The sequence below is a fragment of the Mobula hypostoma genome, chromosome 16 (genome assembly GCF_963921235.1).
Source record: "Mobula hypostoma chromosome 16, sMobHyp1.1, whole genome shotgun sequence".
In the NCBI taxonomy this organism is placed as follows: Eukaryota; Metazoa; Chordata; class Chondrichthyes; order Myliobatiformes; family Myliobatidae; genus Mobula; species Mobula hypostoma.
In genome coordinates this window covers 43,728,035-43,742,560 of record NC_086112.1, presented here as the reverse complement: position 1 = coordinate 43,742,560, position 14,526 = coordinate 43,728,035, and the positions used below count along the sequence as shown (strand labels likewise).

Sequence of the window (14,526 nt, the reverse complement as noted above, 5' to 3'; positions counted from 1 at the left end):
AATATGCAGGCTCAACAGGTGTGATGTACATAATCAATGCATCAGTTTAATAAATATGCATACTCTAATCCACAGCAGCAGGCTTTTTAATGTTTGATGCTGCATATCATTTACTTAGATTGTGGTCTCATCCCTAGTTCCATAACTTTAACACTCGAACAAGAATACTTTGAAGCAACTGAAAATATTAGAGCCATCTGTAATTAGAGTGACACAGTAGTTAAGAGGTTAGCATAACGCTATTACAAAGCCAGTTTGTACATTCTCCCCATGACTCCCCATGATCTGATTCCCTCCCATATTTCAAAGACATATGGGTTTGTAGGTTAATTGGTTACATGGGTGTTATTGGGCTGGAAGGGTCTGTTACCATGTTATATCTCTAAATAAAAAATGAAATATCAACATACTTAAGTGGGGAGAATGGTAAAATTTCTTGACTTTCATTTATTTTTCAACAAAACTTAAGGGAAAGAATGAAAAACTTCTTTCAAAATTTAGCCAAACCATCATAAAATTACAGATTAATGATTATTGAAGCATACTAAAGTTTAGATGAATTTCTAGTTAATCAAGATTATTGAGTTGTGAAGCCCAGGATTTGCAGATGGGTCATTCAGCAGCCATGATCTGATCAGCGCAACGGCTAAATGACATGTTCAAATTAGTTTTGTCTTATACCCATTTAAAGCAATGACACTCCACACTTTTCTTTCTTGGAGAGGTTGCTTGGCAATAATTAAGGAATACCACATTGCCAAAAATTCTGCTGAACTCGAAGAAATAGATCTTAACAGGTTTTTATATATACCTGCTGGGTGTCCCACAGATAACTGTTACAAACTGATACTTGTTTTCTGGTAAGGTGGTGGTGCATTTGGACTCAGCAGCCACTCCAGGTCCAATCAAAGATGTATTTGTTTGTTTTTACGTGTTTTTCATGTGTTCTTACGTGTGAGTGCAAGTCACTGCTGGGTACCAAGAACATCAAGTACTGCAAGACTATCCCATTAGCGAGTTGCTCAATAGTGATTGGCTTGGACTTATTGCGTCCTGTTGTTGCATTGTTGCCTGAATTCTGGCCCTTCAAGCCACACCACCCAGTAACTCCCAATTTAACCTTAGCCTAATCAGGGGCCAGTTTACAATAATCAATTGGCTTACCAACCGGTACCTTTTTGACTGTGGGAGGAAACTGGAGCAGCTGGAGGAAGCACACGTGGTCACAGGGAGAACGTGCAAGCCCCTTACAGCCAGTGTTGGGAATTGAACCAGGGCCATTAGTATTGAAAAGCATTGTGCCAGCCATTACACTACCGTGTTGCAGTCACCCAGGGGTGGTGTGGGAGAATCTGTACTGGGTTGGCGACTGGTCCCTCCTGTTGGTGATGCTGTCTGGTGTTTGTTCGGTGCAGTAAACCCCCAACCAACTTGGCGATTGCTCATTACTGCCCTCCAGTGTTCTCTAGGAGGAAGAACAAGATGGACCAGGACAACATACCATCAACCTACAATCCTGCCACTCGGACTTCGGCTATATTACCTTTTTTCTTTGGGACTGTATGTTTTTTCTTCTGAAATCATTATCATATATGCTATTTATGCTACCCACTATGTGCAGTGTGCTGTTGGTAATGTGTTTTGCACCTTGGCCCCTGAGGAATGCTGTTTCATTTGGCTATATTCATGTATATTTGTATGATAACTGAACTTGAACTTGAAGTTGAACTTGTCAAGTTTGTTGACAAGAAAAAGCTGTCACGGATCAAATTAGGGCAGCATGGTAGTGTAGCTTTTAGCACAGTGTTATTACAGTGCTAGTGAGCCAGTTCCAATTCCACCACCGTTTGTAAGGAGTTTGTACATTCTCCCTGGGATCACATGGATTTCCTCCGGGTGTTCCAGTTTCTTCTCTCATTCCAAAGACACACACGTTAGGTTATTTGGTCACACCGGTGTAATCGGGCAGCATAGGTTCGTTGTGCAGAAGGGCCTGCTACTGTGCAGTATTCCTAAATAAAAATAAAACTGGACAGCAGCCTTCAGATTTTGTACACATTTGCAATCACTGTAAGTTGCTATCCATTTATTTCTTAACAGTGAATTCTGATCCCCCCACTGTTATCGTTAATACTGTATTCAAGACCATAGTATTTTGATTGCCAATTGTAATATTTTGTAAGAATTACTTTCATATTCTACAAGATTTGTTCTGTTCAGGTTGTGTTCTGCAGCTATCCTTATTATAGGTTATGCATGTTCTAATCTTTGCTCAAAGGTAAGGAATTCAAATTATGGTTTCTCTTTTCCAAAGAATTATAATTAAATTCTCATCCAAGGTCAAACAAAAAAATGGAATGTCAAAATTCTTATTTCCTTTATATAGAACAACAGTCAGTACTTTTGGGATTGTATTTGATTTCTAGTTTTTAAAATTTTGTTATATTAAGCTAAATTATTAGTTGCAGTATAATATTACATTAAATAATTCATGTACGGTTGTATTTAATGGAAAAACTAATTTCCAAGTAAATACACAAATGATTGTTTTCTTATCACAGCTTATAAGCAAAAATACACTTCCTGTTACAGCTATGTTATGAGTTTTTAAAATATTTCATGATTGATTTGAATTTGCAGAAAGAACAAAGAAAGATATAATGGGCAAAGGTTCAACTGGAATGGAAATAATATTATCAGCACTTGAGGTACAGATAACCTTTATTATTCCGTCAACTACTTTGGTTAATAATTAGTACACTTTAGATTCTATTGGAAGAGTTGTTTATGTCACACTATCAAAATTTCTTTTTCTGCTCCCTACACAGACAAATGTAAAAATCAGAAACAGGTGTTCACAACCCTCTATTTAAATAGCCGATACCAAATTCTATGCTCTCTAGCTGGGTAAAACCGTATTTCAGTAATTATTCTTTTTTTAAATTTTATTTTTATTTGGATAAGGTATTCACAAGTAATACACAAACTTTTTTTTACATATATAACCTTTTCCATTTTTTTATGTGAGTAAATCTATATTAATTTGTACATTCACAAGTGCACATTGAGATAATATAGAAAATAATTAGGCACCCAAATAGATGTTCATGTGCAATTGTAATTCCACTCTATTAAACTAAATAATGATAATAGTTGTTATCAAAATATTAATAATAGTGGTTGAATACTAATTTCCATGTATCTCTTCTGGTCCATTTCTTTCTGGTCCAAAATTTCCCCAGATCTTTTCTTTACTTGTGTTAATTCCACATTTTCCGAAAAAAAGAACAGTAAACATTCGAGCCAAGGGTGCTTACGTTAACACTATTACTATGTTGGTGAGACACCGTATAAACCATTTGGAGAGTCATCTAAAGTCTGCTCACTTTGGGATTATAAATTCAATCCATTTATTCCAAGTTTGATAAAATTTTTCCTTTTGAATTCTCAGAGAGTAGGTCATCTTTCCCATTTTAAATATTTCCAAAATGATTTCATGCCAATCTTCTAATGTAGGTGATGTTGGATTTCTTTCTGGTGATCACTTTCTGGTGATTGATTTCTTACTTGCCGCTAAAAGGACCTGCAGCAGCTTTATATCTTTCTTCTGTTCCAAAAACAATACATGCCCCAAGTAGGGAGTCTCAAAGTTCAGAGGTATCTGAGTCTTAAATACCTTAACCAATGTTGTGTGAATACCTTCCCAATATAAACTTAATTTAGGGGAATCCCAAAAAATATGGAAGTGATTTGCCTCCTTGGAGCCACACCTTCTCCAACTCGCCACGTTTGTGTCTTTATATTTTTCTTGGTATGGGGTCTTGAAGTATCTTATAATATTTTTCCAACAATGTTCTCTCCAAATCAAAGAGTTAGTCAAAGACCACTGGAAGCTACATATTTTCCCCCAAGCCTCCTCTGAAAGTACCAACCCCACTTCTTTCTCCCACTTCTCTTTAACATACAATGTGTTTTTATTTTTGGCATGAGAGCGGGCATTATATAATCGAGAAATTGATTTACTTGGTATTGAACTGTAAGCCGAATTCAGAATCTTGAAAAGTTCTAATTCTACTGTTGATAAGTCTGTATATCTACAATTCTGGTTAACATGATGTCGTACTCGAAAGTACCTAAAAAAGTCATTGTGTTCTAGGCCATGTTTGTCCTGCAGGGATTGAAAACTTTGTAATACACTTTTACATGTGAATGAGAGGTAGGTTGTAAGACCTTTCTTTATCCACAGTTCAAATCTTTTATCTCCTCTGCTGGGAAGAAATTCGTTATCATAAGCACACCATCTGAAAAGTTTTAACGTGTTATTGATTCCACATGAATTAGCCTCCTTCTGCCATACTTTTAATGTGAGATTTATCCAGCTGTTTTTAATCTTTTCCAATTGGGCCATCAATCCTCTGTCCGCTATTGAGGCCTGTAGAGGAAAACTGTCAATCAATCCAAATTCTATTTCCTTCCATCTAGACTTATATTCCCTATTGCACCAATATAACGGAGGGGTTATCTGTGAAGTAAAATAATTTCTCAAACAAGGAAGTGCCATACCTCCTCCTTCCTTTCCTATCTGTAAGGTGTTAAATCGGATTCTAGGTTTCTTTCCTTGCCAGATAACGTGGGAAATTCATTTATCCCATTCCCTAAATTGATTATCGTCCACCTCCACACAGGTGAAGTCCGGAAAAGGTAAAGCAACCGAGGGAGAATATTCATTTTTATGGTATTTATCCTTGAATTTAAACTTAAAAAGGGGATAAGATTCCACCTATGTATATCTGCTTTTATCTCTGAAATTAATGGCCCATAATTTACCTGTGACAATGTTGAAAGATCTTTTGGCAGGGTTATTCCTAAATATTTTAATGATTTAACTTCCCATTTATGATCATACGTATCCTGCAGATTTTTGGATGCTGTATAATTTAAGGACAAAACCTGCATTTTCTTTACATTAATTTTATAACCTGATATTTTCCTGAACTCATCCAACAGTATAAAAAATCCTATTAATGATTTTTCTGGTTCACTCAAATAGATGAAAACGTCATCTGCGTATAGCGCCACCTTCTGTTCAATCCCTGCCACCTTGATACCTTTTACAATTACGCTCTGTCTTATTAGTTGGGCAAGAGGTTCAATGTATAGTGCAAAATGGAGAGGAGAAGTTGGGCATCCCTGTCTAGTTCCTCTCTCTAAAGTAAAAGAGTCAGAGAGGTCCCCATTTATCTTAATTTGAGCTGTAGGACTGTCATATAAAGTCTGGATTACCTTAATAAACTTTTCTTGAAAGCTGAATCTTCCTAACACTCTGTATAGGAATACCCAACTAACTGAATCAAAAGCTTTCTCAGCGTCTGATCCCACTACCATTGTCTCTGTCCCGTTCTTAATAACCTGGTCTAGTATGTGTAAAGTTCTCCTTATGTTGTCCTGAGTTTGTCTTTATTTCAGCAATTATTCTATCAGTTTCTTTAAAATCCTACAGCTCAATGAAGTCACCTACCATTCTTCTAAATTGCAGAAAATGTAGGCTAGTCCAACCCAAGATTAAATCTAGTAACTTTACAATGCACCACTCCAAGGTATCTTCTATTCTTCGTTAGATACAGAGGCAATAAATGCACACACTATATGTACTCTTGCCCAACCCCCCCCCACATATTAGTCTCATCCTTTGTACTCCAATGCCCTTGTAGTAATTAATCTGTACCTATACTTTAACTGTCTGCACAGCACCACATCCTAATCTCTCAATCAACCATTTCTCATGATTTAAAAATAACATTTATTTTCTTCTACCAAACTTAACTTCTTACTTTTTGCCTGAGGATTATCCTCCAGCAATCTATCAAAGACCCTTCAAATGAGAGGACAAAGCTTGACCTAATCTTGGGAAATAGGGCAGAACAAGTGACTGAGATGTCAGTAGGGAGCACTTTGGGAACAGAGACCATAGTTCTATTAGTTTTAATTTTGTTATGGAGAGGGACATCTGGTCCACAAGTTAAACTTCTAAATTAGGATAAGGAAAGTTTTGTTGATATCGGACAGGAGCTTGCAAAAGTTTATTGGAGTAGGTTGTTTGAAAGCAAATGGACATATTGCAAGTGGGAGGCTTTTAAAAGTGAGATATCAAGAGTTCAGGATCTTCATGTTTCTGCTAGAATTAATGACGAGGCTGGCAGGAGCAGGGAACCAAGGACAAAAGATATTAAACCTTTGGTCGGGGAAAAGAAGGAGACATGGATCAGATACAGGCAGCTGCAATGAAGTGAATCCCTGGAGGAGTACAAGAGATGCAGAAGTATATTCAAGAAGGAAATCAGAAGGGCAGAAAGGGGCCATAAGATAACTTTGAATGTGAATATTAAGGAGAATCCAAAGCAATTCTGTAAGTATGTTAAAGAAAAAGGAGCACCTAAAGAGTAGAGTCCTTCGACTAAAGATGACTCAAGATATAGAAAGGTTGAACAAGTTGGACTTTCTTCATTGGAGAGCAGGAGAGGGTAGAATGATCCTATGGAGGTGTATAAAATCATGGGAAGCATAGATGCAGGCAATGAATGCAGTCTTGTTTGGCAAGGTTGAGGAATAAAGAACAAGAGTGAGTAGGTTTAGGGTGAGAAGGGGGGAGATTACAGGAACTGAAAGGCAAGTTTTTCACCCAGAGGGTGGTCAGTGCATGGAAGAGGCTGAGGTAGGTACAATAGCAACATTTAAAAGGTACTTGGACAAGTACATGGATAACAAAGGCTGAGAGGGATATAGACTCAACTTGCACAAATGGGATTGGTTTTGATGGGAATCTTGGCCAGCATCAGCCATTAGGCCAAAGGGCCCTTTTCCATGCTGTATGAGTCTATGCCATGTTGCATATTTGTGTCATTTGTGTATCCTGTATACATCCCTTTGAAGCTGATTGATTCCTGTAACTCACCTTCCCATATTGTTTTGTATTGTATTGTCAGCAATTATCAGTACACCACACCACAGTTTTCCATATATATTGATCTTTCTGAAACCCCACTAATAAAAGCTTCCAACATGTAAAAGGTCTATATATTAATTTCTCTGTTTCCCATCTTTTAATCAATTTTCAACCCATTATATTTTACCTGAATCTTGACAGCCCTGTTTAATATCAATATTTTTCACATCTTTTGAAAATACAAGAGTACTATTTTAACAAACTTGGCCTTATTTGCCTGATAATTAGTTCCTCAATCGAACATTTTATTCTCTATCAGCCATGGGTAGATTTTTTTTGTTGAATTTTTATTCTCAATGTGATGTCTGTTACTTGAAAAATATTAGATGTTCCTTATTCTTATTTTTTTGCAGATTTTTAAAACTAATTTCCCAATATACTTAAGCTTTATACACCTATTTTGGACAATTTTTGGTTTTAAATTGTGCCACTCGATATTGGATTCTGTCATGTTTCATCTTATCCTTGAAGATCCTTGGTATCTGATATCATATTAATCCTCCTCATTCATTACTCAAGCCTAAGTTTAAAATGGAGTGTTCAGTGACATATTGCTTTAGGAAGCTGCCTCAATCATTCTATGAAATCATCCTTCAGGCTTTTTCAGATTGATTGGGCCAGTTGCTCTAAAGATTTAAAATTAATTGTATTACCTTTGCTGCATAACCTTTTTCTTGATGTGGTAAGATTGCCTATAAGTTGTCATGAGCAGTGTTTTTAATAATCTTGTCAGTTCTTGTCTCTGTTAAATTGATTCTAATTCCTTTCACTAAGCCAAAATCATTCCTCACTACTGCTTTTACTGTCAACATTGCCCCTACCACCCCTGTTTCTGTTTTTTTTCCTGTCCCTTCTAAAGTAAAATACTTCTGAATATTTTGAATTAAACCTTGATTCCAGTGGCAATTTCAGTCTAAAACGTTTGGACTGATAAAACAGGATATCTGTTTACTATCTCATTAAATGCTGGACCAAGCAAGATCTCCTTTAGTGTCAACCTGTCAACAAAAAACATGTATTCAAATTCAGAGCATAGTTACTTTGCTCTGTAACTATGCATTGTTTTCCTTTCAATATAATAATAATACAATAATCTTAAATCTGGAATGTCTTAGATGAAGGAACATTATATTACAATCTCGAAGGATTAATGACTGGAGAGAACTGTGCAGTCAAGTATATGAAAGGGAGACAGCAACTTCAAATGCATCTAACAGGAGAGGATGAGAAAGAGTACAGGATCGAGACAGTCCCTACAATGGCTTACACTGACCGTGCCAGCGAAGCCCTGAGCCCTACCCGTCAGCACGGAAATTTCTTAATGCCTCTGTGTCATTATTTTAACCCTGTCTTCATATTGCTTTGTTAAACTTACTTCCTGGACCAGGGATTTCAATATCTATTATCTTCTTATGGGGATTAGTGTCCCAATCCATTGAATAATGAGGAACCTTGGGACATTTATTGTATACAATTCTCCATGAAATAAATTATTAAAAAATCTTAACTCCACTGTCTTTTACAAAATAGTGTTCTCCCATGGAACTATTAGAGTTAAATACAATTATGTCTTGACTGGTCTTTTACAGCGTACTTAAGAATTCTTTTAAAAAAAAGAGACTGCTGTTACACAGTTGGATGCTTTTGACTGATGGTGAAGAAAACTTAAATTTGTTTTTCAGAACACTCGTGACCTGCAAATTACATTGAATATTCTCAACATACTTAATGAATTGGTTTCAGTGGGTGAGTGTATATAAGAACATATGTTTTGTTTTTGAATTTAAGTTGTCCTCATATGATACCATTTTTACCTGGATGTTAAGAGTGTTTGGGAAAGGGAACTTGTTCAGTAAAATGTTACTTTACAATGATTCCAGATACACAGCATTATAGGTTGTAGCCATATAGACTGTATTACTTCCTCATGCTGGTAGTGGTGAATATCAGGAAAGCATTTAATGTGTTAGTTACTTAAGATGTTCTAAACTCTAGTTATTAACCTTATGGTAACTCCAATGTGGCTAATTGCATTTTTGTTTGATCAATTAAAAATAAAAGGTACTGTCTTTACACACGTGATCAATATATGAATATTCATATGGTGTATCTTAAATTTTATAGGTTCATAAACTGGTAATTGAAAGTTTTTAAAAATTGTGCATCATTTACATTCTTTATTGTCTATTTACATTCATTACAATTTATTTAAATAATATGTAAAATAGCTGAAAATGTCAGACCAAATCATTGAAGCACGACTAGCTGTTTCAGGCTAGCACAGCAACTCTGTTATACATGGAGAGCAGGGGTGGGTCTATTGTCACATACAAAATGCTGGAGGAGCTCAGCAAGCCAGGCAGCATCTATGGAAAAAAAGTACAGTTGATGTTTTGGGCCGAGACCCTTCGGCGGGACTGGAGATAAAAAGATGACTTGATTTAAAAGGTGGGGGAATGGAGAGAGAAACACAAGGTAACATGTGAAACTGGGAGGGGGAGGAATGAAGTAAAGAGCTGGGAAGTTGATTGGTGAAATAGGTACTGGGCTGGAGAAGGGGGAGTCTGATAGGAGAGGACAGAAGGCAATGGAAGAAAGAAGAGGGGAGAGGAGCACCAGAGGGAGGCGATGGGCAGGCAAGGAGATGAGGTGAGAGAGGGAAAAGAGTATGAGGAATGGTGAAGGGCATGTGGGCCATTACTGGAAGTTTGAGAAATCAATGTTCATGCCATCAGGTTGGAAGCTACTCAGATGGAATGTAAGGTGGTGTTCCTCCAACCCGAGTGTGGCCTCATAGCAACAGTAGAGGAGGCAATAGATTGACATATCGGAATGGGAAGTGTAATTAAGATGGGTGGCCACTGGGAAATCCCATTTCTTCTGATAGACAGAGTGTAGGTGCTTGGTGAAATTTGTCTCCCAATCTACATGTTTGTATGTCGGGTCTCACCGATATACAGAAGGCCACACCGGGAGCACCGAACACAGTACCAACAGGTGAAGTGTCTCCTCACCTGGAAGGACTTTTTGGGGCCCTGAATGGTAGTGAGGGAGGAGGTGTAGGGGCAGGTGTAGTGGTTGTTCTGCTTGCAAGGGTAAGTGCCAGTTGGAAGATCAGTGGGGAGGGACGAATGGACAAGTGAGTCGCGTAGGAAAGCAGAAAGTGGGATGGGGGTGGGGAGGGAAAGATGTGCTTGGTGGTGGAATCCGGAGAATTATGTGCTGGATGCTGAGCTGGTGGGGTGGTAGGTGACTATCCCTGGTAGGATGGCGTGAGGATGGGGTAAGAGCAGATGTAGGTGAAATGGAAAAGATGTGGTTGAGGGCAGTGTTGATGGTGGAGGAAGGGAAGCCCCTTTCTTTGAAAAAGGAGGACATTTCCTTCATTCTGGGATGAAAAACCTTATTCTGAGAGCGGATGCGGTAGAGACAGAGGAATTGAGAGAAGGGGATGGGATTTTTACAAGTAATAGGGTGGGAAGAGGTAATGGGGTGAGAGATCTTGAAAATAAATAAATAAGCAATACATATGAGATGAAGAGTCCTTGAAAATGAATCCATAGGTTGTGGGAACAGTTCAGTGATGGGGCGAGTGATGTTGAATGAAGTTATTCCACTGGTTCAGGAGCCTGATGGTTGAGGGGTAATAACTGTTCCTGAACCTAAACCAGTATGAACTCTTTAGGAACAATAATAAATAAACAGTATATTCCAAATAAACTAACAACAGAGTTTGGATTATTTTCTTCCTTTTCCACCTAAAGACATTTCTGAAATATCAAAAATTCTGAAGCATTCTATAAACTCCTAATGCCACCTAGTGTTTAAAAGCAGTAAATTCATCATCTGAAAAGAAGATCCTTAATCTACTGTTTACAAATTTACACTGAAGTGAATAATTTTCTTAGTGAAAGAAAAAAATATTAAAATAACTTATTGGAAGATACTTTTATCTTCAACTGAAAAATATTGATGAAGAGCTTTGAATTGTAAACATCAATTTTAATTAACGTATAAATGAGTCTAACATAGGCCAATGGGATTAGGACAGATAAGCATCACTGTTTGTATGGACAATGCAACCTGTTTCTGTGCTATATGATGAATGATTCTGTGAAAGTCTGAAAATATGTATTTTTTTGTCATTTTTATTCCTCCCCCAATAACTGTTTAGAAATTGGGTTTAGTTTCCCTTGCAAGTTCCTGCTGGTCTGGATTTTATTTCGAGTCTTGTGATATAAATAGCCCCCATCATCCATCCCTCCTGATTGGTTAGTCCTCATCCAATTTAGGTTCTGCTGCCCCACTTTGTTTACAATTGAATTCTAGTTCTTACTTGGAGCGAGACCTTCATCTTTGTTAAAATTCTTTTCCTCTAGTTTTATTTCAATAGCTTCCTTCACCAGGTGGTCCCAAAACCCATTGGTGTGGGACAGTAATTTTGTGCCATCGAAGTCAATGGCCATTGTGAATGCAATGTTTTGCTACCACCGATTTCTCCAAGTAACCCAAACGGATACCTCTCCCGTGCTCCTAAATACAGGTTTCTATATTGTGCCCTGTTCGTCCTATATACCCTGCTCCGCATTCACAGGGAATCCTGTAAAAGCCAGCTGTCCTGAGTCCCAGGTCATCGTTGACCCACATAAGCTGTAATTTGAGCTTCTTTACAGGTTTGTAAGATGGTATTACTCTAGATCCTGAAAAAAAAAAAATATATATATATATAATGTGTGTGTGTGTATATATGTATAACAGGGGAGTTACTAGCATGGGTGGAGCATTGGCTGATGGGCAAAAAACAGAGAGTGGGAATAAAGGGATCCGATTCTGGCTGGCTGCCGGTTAACAGTGGAGTTCCACAGGGGTCAGTGTTGGGACCACTGCTTTTTACAATGTATGTCAATGATTTGGACTATGGGATTAATGGATTTGTGGCTAAATTTGCCGATGATACAAAGATAGGTGGAGGAGCGGGTAGTGTTGAGGAAACAGGGAGCCTGCAACGAGACTTAAATAGTTTAGGGGAATAGGCAAAGAAGTGGCAAATGAAGTGCAATGTTGGAAAGTGTATGGTCATGCCCTTTGGTGGAAGAAGTAAACAGGCAGACTATTATTTAGATGGTGAGAGAATTCAAAATGCAGAGATGCAAAAGGACTTGGGAGTCATTGTGCAGGATACCCTAAAGACTAACCTTCAGGTTGTGTTGGTGTTGAAGAAGGTGAATGCAATGTTGGCATTCAATTTAAGAGGTATAGAATATAAGAGCAGGGATGTGATGTTGAGGCTCTGTAAGGCACCGGTGAGTCCACACTTCGAGTATTGTGTGCAGTTTTGAGCTCCTTATTTTAGAAAGGATATACCGACATTGGAGAAGATTCAGAGAAAATTCACGAGAATGATTTCAGGAATGGAAGGGTTACTGTATGAGGAACGTCAGGCAACTCTTGGGCTGTATTCCCTGGAGTTCAGGGGAATGAGGGGGATCTCATAGAAACATTCCGAATAATAAAAGGCCTGAACAGATTAGATATGGCAAAGTTATTTCCCATGGTAGGGGAGTCTAGGACGAGAGGGTACAACTTCAGGACTGAAGGACATCCACTTAGGACAGAGATGCAGAGAAATTACTTTAGACAGAGGGTGGTAAATTAGTGAAATTTGTTGCCACAGGCGACTGTGGAGGCCAAGTTATTGGGTGCATTTAAGGCAGAGATTGATAGGTTCTTGATTAGCCAGGGCATCAAAGGGTGTGGGGAGAGGCAGGTGAATGGGGAAGACTGGAAGAACTGGATCAGCCCATGACTGAATGGCGGAACAGGCTTAATGGGCCGAATAGCCTACTTCTGCTGCTATATCTTATGGCTTATTTAAAAAAAAAATAACCAGAGTAGACATAATCCATGATGAAGATGGCAGAGTTTGTCATTGAAACATTAGTTAAAATCGATATCTCTGTCTGGCTGGAAGCCTGAGAATAGGTTATTCACCATATACGCCAGGAAAACACTTGATCCTTTTTCACCAGTTTTAATTGTTGAGGATGCTCAAGGTCACTGCTGATTCTGAAATAAACTCTAGACCTACCTTGGGTATTCTTTCAGGAGGAACTTGCACGAGAAACTAAACCTAATTGGGAGAGGGTAGCTTAAACAATGGAATTAAAATGACAGAACAATTATATTTTCAGATTTTCGTAGAATCACTCAATCATAAAGCACAGAAACAGGTTGCGTTGTCCATACAAACAATGATGCTTATCTTGGCTAATCTCATTGGCCTATTTTAGACTCATATCCAAATGTTCCTTTTCAAGCACCTGTACAAATGCCTTTTAATTGTTTTAAGAGTATCAGTCTCTACCACCTCCATTCCAGTTATTGGTCACTCTGTGTCAGAAAACTTTCTTGGATATTCTTTAAAATTCTTCCTGTAATAACCCTACACCTATGATCTGTAATTTTCAACTTTACTACACTGAGGAAAGGACTTCAGCCTTCTATCCTATCTATGCTCCTTATAATATTAAGAAAATCCGTAAGGTCATCACTCAGCCTGCTATGTTCCAATGAGAGTAAACCTGGCCTGTACTGAAGCAAATGAGCTTAGAGCGTGGATCAGTACTTGGAGCTATAATATTGTGGCCATTAAAGAAACTTGGATGGCTCAGGGGCAGGAATGATTACTTAGAGTGCCAGGCTATCGAGGTTTCAGAAAGGACAGGGAGGGAGGCAAAAGAGGTGGGGGCATGGCACTTCTGATCAGAGATAGTGTCACAGCTGCAGAAAAAGTGGAAGTCGCGGAGGGATTGTCTACTGAGTCTCTGTGGGTGGAAGTTAGAAACAGGAAAGGGTCAATAACTCTACTGGGTGTTTCTTATAGACCATCCAATAATAACAGGGACATAGAGGAGCAGATAGGGAGACAGATTCTGGAAAGGTGTAGTAATAACAGGGTTGGCGTGGTGGGAGATTTTAATTTCCTAAATATTGATTGGCATCTCCCTAGAGCAAGGGGTTTAGATGGGGTGGAGTTTGTTAGGTGTGTTCAGGAAGGACTCCTGACAGTATGTAGATAAGCCGACAAGAGGAGAGGCCGTACTTGATCTGGCATTGGGAAATTAACCCGGTTAGGTGTCAGGTCTCTCAGTGGGAGAGCATTTTGGAGATGGTGATCACAATTCTATCTCCTTTACCATAGCATTGGAGAAGGATAGGAACGGACAAGTTTGGAAAGTATTTAATTGGAGTAAGGGGAAATATGAAGCTATCAGGCAAGAACTTGGAAGCATAAATTGGGAACAGATGTTCTCAGGGAAATGTACAGCAGAAATGTGGCAAATGTTCAGGGGATATTTGCGTGGCGTTCTGCATAGGTACGTTCCAATGAGGCAAGGAAAGGATGGCAGGGTACAGGAACCGTGTTACACAAAGGCTGTTGAAAATCTAGTCAAGAAGAAAAAAAAGCTTATGAAAGGTTTGAAAAACTAGGTAATGATAGAGATCTAGAAGATTATAAGGCT

At 38.3% G+C, this 14,526-nt stretch overlaps 1 protein-coding gene across 7 annotated transcripts in view; it reads left to right on the top strand.

Moving 5' to 3' along the window:
* Nucleotides 1–14,526, top strand: part of agtpbp1 (ATP/GTP binding carboxypeptidase 1) — a 265,211-nt gene that overhangs the window by 106,601 nt on the left and 144,084 nt on the right. For all 7 annotated transcript variants that reach the window (XM_063068825.1, XM_063068822.1, XM_063068824.1 and 4 more), the window contains 2 exons: nt 2,641–2,708; nt 8,686–8,749. In XM_063068825.1, the coding sequence (XP_062924895.1) occupies nt 2,641–2,708; nt 8,686–8,749 (132 nt within the window). The remainder of the gene's footprint in view (nt 1–2,640; nt 2,709–8,685; nt 8,750–14,526) is intronic.